The sequence below is a fragment of the Anas platyrhynchos genome, chromosome 5 (genome assembly GCF_047663525.1).
Source record: "Anas platyrhynchos isolate ZD024472 breed Pekin duck chromosome 5, IASCAAS_PekinDuck_T2T, whole genome shotgun sequence".
Classification (NCBI taxonomy): domain Eukaryota; kingdom Metazoa; phylum Chordata; class Aves; order Anseriformes; family Anatidae; genus Anas; species Anas platyrhynchos.
Window position 1 is genome coordinate 38,014,789 of NC_092591.1, and position 14,355 is coordinate 38,029,143.

At 38.5% G+C, this 14,355-nt stretch overlaps 1 protein-coding gene across 4 annotated transcripts in view; it reads right to left on the bottom strand.

The window, feature by feature from the left end:
• Positions 1-14,355, bottom strand: part of ZFYVE26 (zinc finger FYVE-type containing 26) — a 44,396-nt gene that overhangs the window by 12,852 nt on the left and 17,189 nt on the right. For 2 of the 4 annotated variants that reach the window (XM_072038844.1, XM_027457962.3), the window contains exons 19-30: positions 13,319-13,546; positions 12,619-12,724; positions 11,160-11,899; positions 10,343-10,539; positions 9,322-9,426; positions 8,641-8,763; positions 7,629-7,805; positions 6,436-6,682; positions 5,279-5,377; positions 3,286-3,443; positions 2,508-2,674; positions 1,535-1,563 (exon numbers count right to left, since the gene is read on the bottom strand). In XM_072038844.1, coding sequence (XP_071894945.1) covers positions 1,535-1,563; positions 2,508-2,674; positions 3,286-3,443; positions 5,279-5,377; positions 6,436-6,682; positions 7,629-7,805; positions 8,641-8,763; positions 9,322-9,426; positions 10,343-10,539; positions 11,160-11,899; positions 12,619-12,724; positions 13,319-13,546 — 2,376 coding nt within the window. Of the gene's footprint in view, positions 1-1,534; positions 1,564-2,507; positions 2,675-3,285; positions 3,444-5,272; positions 5,378-6,435; positions 6,683-7,628; positions 7,806-8,640; positions 8,764-9,321; positions 9,427-10,342; positions 10,540-11,159; positions 11,900-12,618; positions 12,725-13,318; positions 13,547-14,355 lie in introns of all 4 variants that reach the window. The other 2 variants (XM_027457961.3, XM_027457960.3) reach the window with 1 other exon arrangement.

A 14,355-nucleotide genomic window follows, 5' to 3' on the forward strand; every position in this document is an offset into this window, starting at 1 on the left:
GATCTGAACAGATCTGACCCTTGCCAGGGACACGTGGCTGGCTCCATGACAGAGACCATCTCTGAAGCAAGACATGGTCCATCACTGATTGGCCTCCCTCCTGGAAGTAGCTTGGTGAGTGCCATAGCGGGTACACTTGGAAATATTTATGTATAATGGCCACGTGTATATATATGTATTTTAATGTAGTTATTTATGTATAACTAATCTAAACACACAAGTTACTTATCATGAGACTCCTAGCTTTGCTATCTAACTTGTAATATATACTTTATTAGTAGTGATTTTGTAGTAACTGTAATAGATACACATTTGCTATACTTGCTTTAAAAGTAGTAATTCTCAGTAATTTGTAATACTGAATAATATTAATAATTAATACTGTAATAATTAATAATTATTAATTGTAATACTGTAATAATTTGAAATTTGAGAAACAAAAATCTCCATGTCCTTGTGTATTACAAAATCCTGCAAGCCCACTGTCACAATCCTTACACACCAGGGTAACTCTTATAGCTCAAGACAAAGACAGAACACAAATGAAGAGAAGGATCTAATCAGAAGCATCAGCTCAAACCAATTTACAGCTGAATCAGTTTTGCAGCAAAAGGTATAACTCCTTCTGTCAACAGCAAAAATGTTGAAATAGTCCAAACTTCAAAGGGGTTAAGTAGGGAAAAATACTATTTCTCATTTGTTTTGTAGCACAAATACAAAATTTTCCTCCATGCTTTATCTTACTGCTCTAAGCACTTGAAATAACTCTATTTTGGTCCAGCAGAATAATACGTCAGTATTATTCAGTATTTTCAGTATCAGAAAATTTTGCAGAATCACTTCCAACACTCAACTTAAGAAACAAACAATAAATGCCATATGAGGAAAAATGTCAGGGTAAAATAAAAAGTCAAATGAAGTTTTGTTATTGCTCCTCAAGTCTTATGACGCTAGATGGGGAAACAGAAGGACTAAAGTGAAATTAGTAGTTGATATTCATACAGCCAGCAAAGGAAATGGAACTCAGGTTACAACCAGAACCATGGGCAAAGCCTCATCCTTTGCTACCCCTAGCTAAATCTAAAATGGGGTATCAAACATCAGAGTACACTGCAGTGGTATTCAGAGGTACCACTTTTTACAGACTGTGCTAGAACACACTGTAAAAATAGCATCACTCGGTACAGCTCTATATTGGACTAGTAATTCCTACTCTTACCACAGCCTCTCAGTGACTATTTCTAGCATGCAAAGTACCTTCTCCAACTGTTTTTTCCCAGTACATTAACCCCCAAACTGCTTGTTCAGTACTGACTCAGGCACTTCTCCTAAATCACAAATTTCCCATTCACAGAAGATTGGAATACTTTATTTCAGTCTGCTCATGCAAAAACACCACTGATATTTTTTAACTGAAGTTTTGATCAACCTTTAGCTACAGCTAGGCATGGCAGCTTGCCACCTCTAACTGCGTTGGTAATCATGTACTTTAAAAAACAACAACAACACATTTTAATACTATTCCACTCCTTACCTTCTACTTGGTCCTGATCTTCTTTTGTGCTAGAATGAAGAGAGAAAGAGCTATTATGCCTAGTCCATGCCTTTCCACACTGGGGAAAACATACTTTAAAGAAAAGGGATCAACATGGCTAGCCTTTTCAGAAAAAGGCACTGTAAAAATGTAACATGTCTCTCTCCCTGCCCTTCCCAACCCATTGCCTTGTCCCCACCCTCCGCTGTCTGGAAGTGCAAGATTCTGACTCTACATATTGTATTTCAACTACACTAAGTGATTAATTCTCATAACCCTCTATAGTAACATAACTTGCTGTCGCACATATAATGAAACATGCTGAGAGTAAGAACTGCCCAGTAACAGAACGTGTCAGAGCTCACAGAACTTTTTTGGGATCCAAGTCTCTGACCTGGAAGATTTAGCTTTTTTTTTTTTTTAAAAAAAAAAAAAAACAAATATGGTGAGTATAAACAAAAAGACAAACACTTAAGCAATTAAAACATGACTAGTAGCATTCAAGTTCACAGCTAAGCTTTGCTGACCTAATCTGCTAGCATAAGCAACCATTCTGAATCAAGCTAATCTATCTACAGGTGACTGCTTATTTTTTCAGGTTTGTTTTCAGACTGCTATTCCTAGCAAGCCTCCTGATACTGCTGTAGCTGATACTGCTATCAGCAGGCTTTATGGGATCACAAATAGTAAAGCTCACTCTTTTCAGCTGCACTTTTCACCAGTTGGCCTAACCAATGCACAACAAATCCACATCCAATTCTCAGCTGAAAGCAACCAGATCATGAAAATCTGTCATCACAGACAGGCTTTGAAACTGTGCCCTTAATGAAAAGGCTATCTAATCGTCAAGAACTTGCTTTTGAATACCTAAGGTTCAAGAAGTTGCACTCAAGGGACTAGGGAGTAGCATTAAAACAACTGTGTTCAACAGATCCGGTCGATTTGGAATTGAGGATAACTAGAATGGACTTACGTGCTTGTGTCATGTACCAAGCCAGGCAGATCTCTGTTGTAGTAGTTATAGCACTGATCGCATACTCGAGCTGGATTTTCTCTACAAGCTTCTACTGCCATTTTCTTGGTAGAGCAGGAACTGCACACCAGCCTGCCACAACGCCTGCAGTGATGACGCCTGTTAAACTGAGCACAAGTCATGAATAAGCAACTGAAGGAACTTACCCAAGTCCACGCCTGTACCTGCCTCCACTCATGAGTAAACTTCACTTGATGAGAAGACACAGCACACATGAGGAAGCTTTTTAGAACTATAAAATGATTGATTCTCACTACCAGAATTCCCTTCTATGGACACCCACGTTTAATATACTTGCTGCAGTCTTCAACTTTCTCCACTACTCAAGTTGTTCCTATTTTGGTCACCACAATATTTAGACTGCCTCTTGGAAAACTCAGAAGCTGTAGACTCTTTCTGACACTACCTTAGTCACTTCCAAATTCACAAGCAACAGGCATTTTGAGGAAATAGTACTGCTTCTAAGCAATAAGACAAGACTGCCAGCACAACTGCAAAAATCAAAATTAATCTTTCACTTCGCAGTGAAAGCAGGTAACTGGTGCCTGTCTCCTCAGCTACGCTAAATAGAAATCAATGGTTAAAAATCCATGGACTAGCAATTCTTTCAAGCCTACAGTGATGTAGGCAAACTTGCTAAAGTAGCTAAGGGTTTTTAAGAAACATATTACAGGCAACTGTTGACATTAAGGTCACAGTTCTAATTTTTGCTCCTTACCATGGTGAAGCGTTCAGATTTGCAAACCATACATATTGTTTCAGTGTCATCGGGTATCCATTCTTGCTTTGGAGGAGGCTTTTCAGGTGGCACAAATTCCTGAGGAAACAAATTTTGCTGCAAGCTTCTTTCTCTGGGACTTGCAGATACTGTTACACCTTAAAAAAAGCCAGGACAAGACAAACATGGAAAGGGATTTAAGCTGTTTAATGGAGTCTTGAATACCAAAAAACACTACAGACTTACTGAGACTCACAAGACTATTATCAAGACCATTATCTTTCACCTAGGCATAGCAGAGTAACATTGTGTAAGGAGTATAAATGCTATAAGCTAAAACTCTAAGATTGTAAGCTTCTAATACTTCAACACTAATGAGCAAGAGTACATAATTATTAGTAGATCTTTACCACAACAATTAGAGAAGTATAAGGTAACTTCAACATCTATACTTGTACCATAAGCAGAGACTTGAAGGAGGGAAAGAAAACACACAGGAATATGAATACCAAATAAGTGGTATAGCATAAAACAGAACCTTAAGGATGCCCAGTGTTGACATTCCTGAAGACTAAGAATTTTCTTTATTATCTCAGGAGAGATACAGTATTGCTAGAAACAGCATATGCCTCCTTGTCTAGTCTGCTTTAAAACCTACTGTTGGTAAAAATCAGTTCAAAGAGGCAACAGTTTAAGTTTTTGGCTTTTAGCTTCTTTGACCTTGCCAAAGAAATATTAACTGAATCAAATTTATAGCAGTAGATAGACTCTTGGTTTATATGATGTGAGCCAGTTACACTTAAGGCTAACTAAAAAGTTCAACAGCCCTACAAGCCACCTTCTATGTACATGGACATTAAAATAAAGAAAAAAACTCCATTCCAGTAAAGCTAACTCATTCAAGTGGATGCTGGATTGCAAAGGAACATTAGAGAACAATTCACTCAGGTTTTGTAACAACATATAGATATTAAGCTGACCACTAGGAGAGAAACTGAAGAGCTACACAGCCAAATCCAAGACACGCTGTCACCTCACATATGCAGTGCAAGCAGAATCACCAGCTCAGTATAGATAACCAGATAACAGTTCAGAGCCCTGAACCGGAGATCAAGATAGCACAGGCCCATCACTCACTGAGAACCACCAGCCTTGGAGGTCTGCGGATACCCTTGGCTAGTCATTTCACTGAGAGCACACACTATGCATCTCTCACAATACGTATCTTCTGAAGCATGCATCTCTTGCATTAGATGCAGAATGGACCCTACAAATGAATTTGTGGTTGTTTTTAAACCACTAGTATTCTTGTTTTGGATTAAATTATTTTGTTTCTATTTATTTGCGTTTGAAGACTGTGAGTGGAGCCCTCTCAGACAATAACAAGGCGTGTTACCCCTCAGGTCACAAAAGGGATCCTAGAAAAAAATTAATTCAAGGACTGAAAGAAAGAAGAAAATAGACAAAAGGATGAGATTTCTACTGGAAAACCAAAGTTAAAATTGAGGAAAAAAAGAGATAATGAGAAAAAAAAGAGGAAGTACCACTACAGTGAGTGGGCTTCAAGAAAAGCTCTGCCTATACATCCAAAGATAGCACAGAAATCAAGACATAGGAAGATTAACCTGCAGCACCATTAATCCACTTACAACCTAGCTGTGACAAACAGATAAACCTTTTTCTTCCTGCAGATGTAATCCAGTTCTGTGTTCTGCTCAGACTTGTTTTTCCCCCCTGCAGTGCCTGAAATGGATTTGTGTGCTGACTCTTCAGATATTTTGTAGATATCTACCAAAAAAACAAAATAAAACTATGCCCTTCCTCTTCTCCTTCATGTCTTATTTTAACTGGGCCCAAATCACCAATACAGAGACCTACAGACCTGCATTGAACATGACCTAAGTTATTACTTAGTGGTAGTACACACTTCAAACATAGATAAGGGATAAAAAGAACAAATTGAAAGAAAATAGCATAGAGATCTTACCCTTACCAGTAAAACTGGCAGAAGACAGTTCTGATGATCCTGATTTAGACGTTGCTTCACACTCCAGTATTTGACTGAGATTTTCTTGGATACGTATCACAGAATCTAGGACAGAGTAAAAAATCAGAGAATATTGTTCATACATCTGCTTGTTTTAACAAACGTCACAGGAATACATTCACAGGAGTACATAACAATGTTAGTACAAACAGGATTAGCTGTGTAATTACAAATTATTATCTTTTAAGAAAATTAGCCCACAATGATTCACGTGCGACTATATAAAACGCAGAGAAAGGGATCCTTAGAGCAGTGGACTACTGACAGGCACAAGAATAATCCAGCAGAGAAAAAGTATTGTGTGTGAGAATAATAAATTGATACAAGGTACCCATTGCAAATATTGTTTCACATTGCAGCAGAAGGAACATACTTGCTAAGTTATAGGTCATTTGGCAGGAAGAGATAGACGATGCCTTGAGAGCTGCATCTTTAAATTATGAAATGGTATCAACATTTTGAAAACGCTATAAAGCGAGCTAGGACAACATATGTAGGAACAGGCAGACAAATACAGACAGGCAAGCACATCGTGCACTTCCAATGCAGTGAAACAAGACCACTGGACTTGATCTGGAGCACCCTCTGCTGTTCCAGTTACAAAACCCTCAAGCACAGAGCCAAATGCAGAACCGCTGACAACACAGATGAGAACTGATCGACAAAACAGAAAAGAGAGCTGTGCCAAGAATGTTAAATAGAACCAATAAAAAAAGGAACAGGAGTCTAGGAGGAAGGAAGAGCATGCACATTTCCCCCCCCCCCCCAAGTCTCATTTGGTTTAGGGGGAAGATGTGGTTGAATGCAAGTTTTAGAACTGCTGAAGTTGTCAGTGGCTTCACATTAAACAAGTGAAATAAAATCAAACAGTATTGAATAAGAAAAAAGACCCTGAAAAGGAGCAACAGAGAAAAGTGAGAAAGTTTTGGAGCTGTTGGTCTGAGTACATATGCTTACAAGAAAGGCAAGGACTTTAAGAACATATTCTGGGCTAGAGGGAAACTGAGGCATACATCTAAAAATGTTATGGCCTACTTGGTAAAACAATTCTGGGGGAAAATTTGCCCTTCTTTCCCAAACGGAAAATTCTCATGGACAGTCACCTGATCGCTTTTCTTTTAATGCATAGGGGAAGTCGAGGGCTTTTTCTGCATACTTTGAGAGCAAATTGTCAATGTCTTCTACAGTGAAGCCAACTTCCTGTCCACCTAAGAGCTGGAGCAGTGTCTGCACAGCCACAGCTACCCAGTCCACTTTCATATTCATGAGCAGCTGTTCCAGCATAAGCAGTGGCCTGGAGGAGAGGTGGAAGTAGTTAACACGGGAGAGCTCAGGTAGAGTCAGCAACACCTGTGAAACAACAAGAAGCAGTTAAAATTATGTGCCTCCAAATCTGTGTTGCTGTGAGATTAAAGACAAGAAACTGTCTGAGCAGCTTACACAGGGAATGGAATGACATGCAGAGGCTAAAAAAAACGGAGTTGGGACTTCTCAGGCCTATTCATAGCTCTGTGACAGAATTAATGTACGAATTTGCAGAAGTTACTTAGCTTCTGCTTTCACATTCTAAACACTGCCTTATTTCAGAGACATCTGAAAATTAGAAACCATTTTGTGACCATGTGACAGATATGTTACAGCAGGGTAGAGCACATTCTCTTGTTAAAATAAGGCTACAAAAAAAAAAAACCAACATTATCCCAATCCTTATCTTTACATCATTTCAGGAAACACGAGCTAATATGGGTTCTACAAATTGTGCCTTCAAAACGGACAAATAAAGAAACAGCTTAATGTTGTGCTAAGCACTGGAGCAAACTGTCATTTGTAGTTCTGCAGCAAACCATTAATTACAGGAAGCCCTCCATGTTGTTCACCTACAAAACATTTGTCTAAAGTAATCTATGGGTTAATACGTCTGTTTCCAGGGTAAGCCCAGAACTTACATGACTTCTGTAAGGGCAATGGCCTTTTCACCAGGACAGAGATAGCAACTGTACTGATAGACACCCCAATTTATTCTCTCATTTAGTCTGCATGGTCCCCCACTCCTCACAGCTAAGAGTGAAATAAGAATGCTCTGTTTCCACTGGGAGCTACATTCACCTCAGGATCCAGGAAATGCCAAGATGGAGAAAGAAAAGAAGTTTTAAACCATTATTAACCTTATTTTGGATCTTGAGACTAAGAATCTTGAGTCTGATAGGTTGAGAATGCTTGATAAAAACCTACAGGCAGGTACTTCTATAGTGCTTCTATATTGCTGTTAATCCTACAATGAAGGACTTTTACTCACTTTTGATCCCATATAGAGTGCTTGGATTTCATTACGGCGTGCTGTTGTCAGATTCTTGTAGAAGTGATTTGTGAGGTAATCAGCTAAGAAGTGAGATGCTGCCAAGCTGGGATGCTGGTCAAGGGACTGCTCACTGATTGCAAGGCAAATACCAGGGTCTTCTATTCTTTGCAAAAGCTAGAAACATACAAGATACAATAAATCCCTACTGCATTCCTGGAGAGGATTCCTCATATCAGTCAGTGAATAACAGATTGCTGTCCTACAATGGTCCAACAAGCAAATTAACCTCCACAAGTGTCTTACGTATGTAATGGTGATTTAGATCATCCATTTGCCTACTTATTGCCTATTTGCTCCATTTCATATTCAAAATAACTTTTAAAGTATTCTAGAAGCAAGGCAGAGACCTTTCAATTCTGCATCTTGTATCTCGTTCCTTGCTTATTTTTTTCTCTGATTTTTTTAAAGTATGTAGTCTGAAAGAGCCTGCATCTTATTTTACTCTGTTATTAGAAACAGCTCTGTAATTATTAAAAAAAGAAGAATTCACACTTGCGTAATTTGGGCACCAAAGTACAAATAACTAATTCATCTTGCTACTTTCACTTCTGATTCTTCTGCTTAAGCAGCGCAAAAGTGCTTCATTATTATTTTTCAAATAAAAGCTGGCTTGTATTTCCCTTTAATTAAAATAGTTGTAAAGACATTTAAAGTTCTTGGTCCAAAAACTGGATTGCAAAGCTGTATTTTCATTTAAGTGGACCAGGTGAGAGCCAGGGTCCTGAAAGCATATCCAAACAAATAGCATTCCTTAAAGGAAGAAGCAAAAAAGCCAACTACCAAACAATTTTCCAAAACGTGATATACAGACAAAAAACGTTTCTGATGATACTGAAATCTCTCAGAAATACCCATGTGATGTGAGTAAATGACAGTGACAACAGTTTGGATACCTTATTCTCAACTTATTCAACCTTGAGATGTAAGGCTGAAAACGTCTTGCTGTTACCTGCAATGCTTTTTCCATGTCACCTGTCTCCAGTAAGTGGAGAAGGTGCTCACGGTGAAGGTTGATCAAGTCTTCTCTTGGGACAGGATACAAGTGCCCCCATTCCTCACACAACTCATAGTCCTAAAGAATAAGAGAAAACAAAAAACAGTAATGAAACAAAACCAAAAAACAACCTTCTCCCCAAGTTTCTCCCAAAGTTCTGATCAGTTTCAAGAAATTCTGTAGCTTAGATTCTTCTCCCCTCATGCAAACATGAAAAATGAAAATGACAAGAGGAAAGAGATGACACCCAGTTTGCCAGTCGCAACCTGTACTGAGAATAGTTTCTCACCTCACAGTAAGCACACTGACTTTCTAGAGACACTCTTCAAGCCAAACAGATTTACAGCATTAGTGCTTATATAATAAAGCCTGTATTACACCAAAAGTCATACCATTAAAGTCTTCAAAGTCTTAAGAGAAAAGAGTAGGTTGTACCTCCGAATAAGAGTTACAGGATTATTAATTACATGTAAGTCTTGACATTAAGCACATACTTGTATTTGTTTCTGTAGCACAGAATTGAGTTAAAGAATCCTTCCTCTCACAGTATTAGTATCTGTTGACTGCTGTTTTAAAAAGCTAGTTCAACAAATTTATCCACTCCAAGTTTAATGTGTCCACATGACAATGCCTAACCTTTGCCTTCAGAATGATATTCATGATGGTCTGAGGATCATCAGTGCAGGCTGTTTTCAGATCTTGCCAGTCATTCCACAGAGGTTCGTTTTGCAAATTCAAAATCTGAAAAAGTTTAATATTACTGTAGCACACACAAGTTTTATCTACAAAAATCAAGTCTAGGAAAACAGCTGAGCTGCTCACATCAAGAGACACTTTGCACAAAGAAGTCTAAAAGGAGATCCACATTTATCTTTAGCCCTCTACCAGAGTAATGTAACGCACTTCCACTCCAAAAAGACTATGTTATCTTTCTAAGGTGTTAACCTACAAATGGCTCTGCAAAGCAGGTTTGTAAGGGAAGGTTTGTAGAAGACTACACGACAGTTAATTATGGATGAAAGAATAAGTGTATACTGCAGATGTTGCTCGTGCTATCAAGTGAGAATCATCAGTTAGGAGAATCACCACCATACAGAGTTCAGCAGGGATTTATTCCTCCTTTACACTCTATCTGCCTTTTCAGTCTGTGCTGAATTGCAGGACAGCTAGTCTGACTTAACTTGGGTATCTAAACTCCCCTGCAGTTAGAAGAACTGCCTGCAATACAAGTTTGCTTATTGGACCAGTCATCCTCTACACTATGCCTAGATACATCTATGCCTCTCAGGCAGACAAAATCATGAATTGCAATGGAAAACTTCCAAAAGTCCTAGCATTGAAACAGAATGGAAAAACAAGTTCTTTGTAAAAAAGTGGGATGCACAAAAGTTTATGTCTAAATTTATTTGCAGACCTGAACTCTCATAGGAGAATGGGAAAGTTATAAAGAGTGGAAGAGTATGTTAATTGGATACTACAGTACTGAAAACACATGATATGTTTTTGGAATGAAAGACTTGGAGATACTATGATCAAAAAGAACCAAGGGCCAAAACTTTTTTTTTTTTTTTTTTTTTTTTTTTTTTTTTAAGTGCAAGCTTATTTTCTCCCTCCTGCTTGTTTCAACTTACTGGTTACTTAAGTAACGGCTTTGTACCTTTTGATAAACCTGAAGTTCTTTCTTCCTGCTCTGCAAGTTGGCTTTTAGTTCATCAGTTATGCCCAAATCAGAAATGCAATATGCTAGTATTTCCAAACAGGCATCAAGTGGCCATTTGTCCAGGCAGCGCAGGGCCAGCATACTTCTCAATGTTGCATTTTTGACTGGGAACAAGTACTGACAACCATCCTTACCTGCAGAGAAAACAAACCACCAGATAAAACTGAGTTTTCTGTATTTTAGAAAGATTTAAAAAAAACAAAACAAACAAAAAAAAACAAGACCACAATACACCCTCACCTGCACTGGATGGTACCACCAAAACAAACAATACATAGCTGAAAAGCCTATACTAGACTCATGCCAAGTATCAGGTTCTCAGGATGCAACCAAAGTCAGTATGGGACACTTGCTATCTTTAAACTCCTAAAAGGCCTCTCTTTTCATAGGATACATCATCCATGTATGACAACAACACTGCTGTAAGAGATGTTCCATTAACAATACTGTGTCTTCTGACATATCTAGCTCTTCACATACAAGTAACACTCAAGATACATTCCAGTTCTCTTGTAATAAATAGGTTTTGTGTAAGTTTACTATCAGGATTTGCAAATTTGCAAAACAGGAACTACACCATCAGAGAAAGCAAATTTAGGATGATAGTAGGGAAGAGATCTGTTTCAGTCTTTGGATTTGCTCAAGGACTGCTACCTTAGTTTCTACCTGCTGTTTCAGGCTGTATTCTTCATATAATACAAAAAGGGCAGAAGGCAGAGGAATGCAAAGGAACACCTGACTTCATTTATCTTACCTTCAGCGGTTGCACAGCTCAGCACAACATCCTTAATGTTGTCCACCTCCTCCACATCCTGACTGTACAAATCCAAGACCTTCAGAGCTCTGACCCAATCCTTTGCAGCAAGTGCTTGTTCAAAGACTTCCATTAATACCTTAACAGCTGTGGTGGAATGCAGTCCTAGGAGAACCAAAGATACGTATGTCTTGCCAGAGAAGGCACTAGCCAAGCTGATGCCTTCCTCTTGCTGATTCTGAAGTGGCTCAAACATAGCAAGCAGGAATTTTTCCAGTATGGGGAACTCCTTCAACAATGCCTCACACTCCCTGGAAATCTGTTCCAAACCTAAGGGCACCTCCCGTCTGCCCCGAAATTCCATCCAAGATAAACTCGATTTGGTAGTTTTCTGTATATTAGATGCACTTAGACACGCCACTGTGGCTGTTAATTTTGACTGAGACTTTAGGAAGTCCAGGGAGGAGGCAGTGAGTGTGTTCTGGCTCAAGTCAGTCGCAGAGGATGGGGCCTGAGTGCAGATGTCCTCAGAGGCCATTGCAGGACTGAGGGTAGGTATTTCAACATCTGGGAGGCAGTGGCAGGCATACTGATGTGCTAGGTTGCTGATGTTTGTCAGAAGTGACTTTGCCTGGCTGGTTTGCCTTGTGCTGCACAAGGACAGTGGTTCACAGCAACAGTTAACAATAATTTGCTGCACATTCAAGTTCAACTCTTCTTTAGCCAAGAGTGAAGCAAGCCTGCAGGATTGAAAACAGAACCAGCTTACCCAACACAAATAAACAGTACTTCACAATTCCAGATTTTCAGGAACATTCCAAATGCTTTGTGAGCACAAACCCCTCATAACCCTCACATGAGAAGAGCACAGATCTTATATTCACTCAGTATGAGAAAAATTATACAGCATGACATTGATAACTCACAGCTTATGTTGCCATTCCTTTAAAGAAACTGTTGAACTTACCACTCAAACATTGTCATATTTAGGTACAAGTCATACTAATAACAAATCAGACAGCCTGATTTAGTTGTTTGTGATGGAAAGACCTTAGATTACCCAGTTTTACCAGGGCAAGAGCCATGCCCAGCTGTCTTCTTGAGAAGCATTACTGGTATATTTTATTTTGCTGGTTTTTTTTTTTTTTGTTGTTTGTTTGTTTTTTAAGCTGCAAGTCCAGTGTTCTGAACAATATTACACTCAATTAAAAAAATATACATAAAGGTTCTCTCTTCACAACAAGTGGTAACTGTCAAATATGGTACAAATATGGAGTTGTAGCTGTAGAGAAAATACAGACTAAGCTCTCCCTAGACACCAACCCTTGCAGCATTAAGTGACCTACTAGCGGGAGATAGCACAAGCAGTACAGCCTCCATGTGTTAAGTAGCCAGAGAAGATTTCAATCTTAACTCAGATCCAAAATCACCTAGAGAAGTATATCTGAAAAGCACCAACCTGTCAGGTTGAACTTGTCTTTCAAACAAGAGTTGGGAGAGTAGCTGAGATGGACTCTGCTGTAACAGTATGAAAGGATTCCCCACTTTCACTTCTGCAGATAAGTCTTAAAAAAAATAAATAAAAAAAATCAGAGCAAGACAGAACATTTACTACAACACAAACACATCAGCCGAATAGACAGGCCAAGTCTTGTATTAGGAACATAGATTTTAAGAGCCTGAAATCTCTTGACCTAAGTTAACAAAACTTCTGAGGAGTCTCTGGATATAGACTGGTGAGTCCATGTCCTATTCGTGTCAAAGTCAAAGACAGACAGGAATTCACAGAAATAAAGCTACTTCTACAAAAGCACTGAAAACCTGGCCAGTATTGCTGAAATACCATTCTATGCACTACTAAATTATGCTGAGTAACTGTTTGCTTTGTTTCAACAAAGTGCATAATCTGGGTCAGCAGTTAACAATACTGTTCTGCTTTAACCACTGCCATCAGCTATTTTTTTCTTAGCTGTTGCTGGCCTAGGTGTTAAGAAATGAAAAAGGCAGTGCAATAATAGAAGTTGAATGATCTGAACTACACAGAGGTTGTAGGCCTGTTTACAAAGGAGACATTTTTATATGGTTACTTCTTCAAGTCAGAAAGACTACACAGCCTGGCTATCTTCACTTATACTCAGGCTGTCAGACAAACCCCTTACCTAGCTCTGTATTTAGACTTCGTAACACAACAGCACTCAGTGTAGTAACATAGTCAAAGAAGATCTTCACGAAGTTTGTCTTCATGTTGCTTTCTGACATGGGCTGGAGATGTTGGTCAAGAGTTCTCAGCAGGAGCTGTGTTTGATTCCAAACTAGGTGCTTCTCCAGTTCCACAGGTTTCAGAGACGCCTGTTCCACCAAGGTGCTGAGCAAGCTCCCTTTAGAGTCTGGTTTAAAAGAAGAAACACAGATCCAAGATCCAAGTCAGTGTTAAATGCCAAAGGCAGAGGGTGGAGGGGAAGCTTGAGACAAAAAAAAAAAAAAAGTGAGAGAAATGCTTTAACATTAATGACCATGGTTCATCTAAGTTAGAAACCTTGTATCTGGCAGCTTAAAAAAGCCTAAATATTCCTAATTGTGTGTCATTAACAAATAAGTTTATTCCAAAACACAGCTGTTGACCAGTTTCTATGCCCCAAAACATTTAGCCCTTAGAGTTTTCCTAACTTTTTGCTCATTAAACATACATCTTTAGATGTTTTATAAACACCCACATGCCATTTAGAAATTTGATGAACGCAGAGAAGATATAACAAAAGATCTCATACTATAAAACAAAGAGCTCTTTGAGAAAAGGCAGAGAAAATGCAACTCTGGAAAACTCCTTTAGAAAAGGATTACATGTTTTTTAATAGCTTTATGAAAATTGAAAGGTATATTACAATAGTTTTACAAGTTTATCTACTTTTTGTAAAAGCTAAGGAAACAGCAATACTAATACACCCAGTTAACTATAAACTGTCAGGGCAAAAAATACTTTAAGAATTCTTTGTTACGATTGAAGAAAAATAGCACAAGTAACCTCAAATGTACTCATTTACATTTGCCTTTCTTCTCTGGCAAGCTCTGAAGACAAATGCTTGGATTATAGGAAATACAGACCAATTTTACACTTCACATTCATGAATTTAAAAATGCATATTTTTGATGTACAAGTCAAAGAGCATTACTACTAGATTTACATTTTTCAGGACGG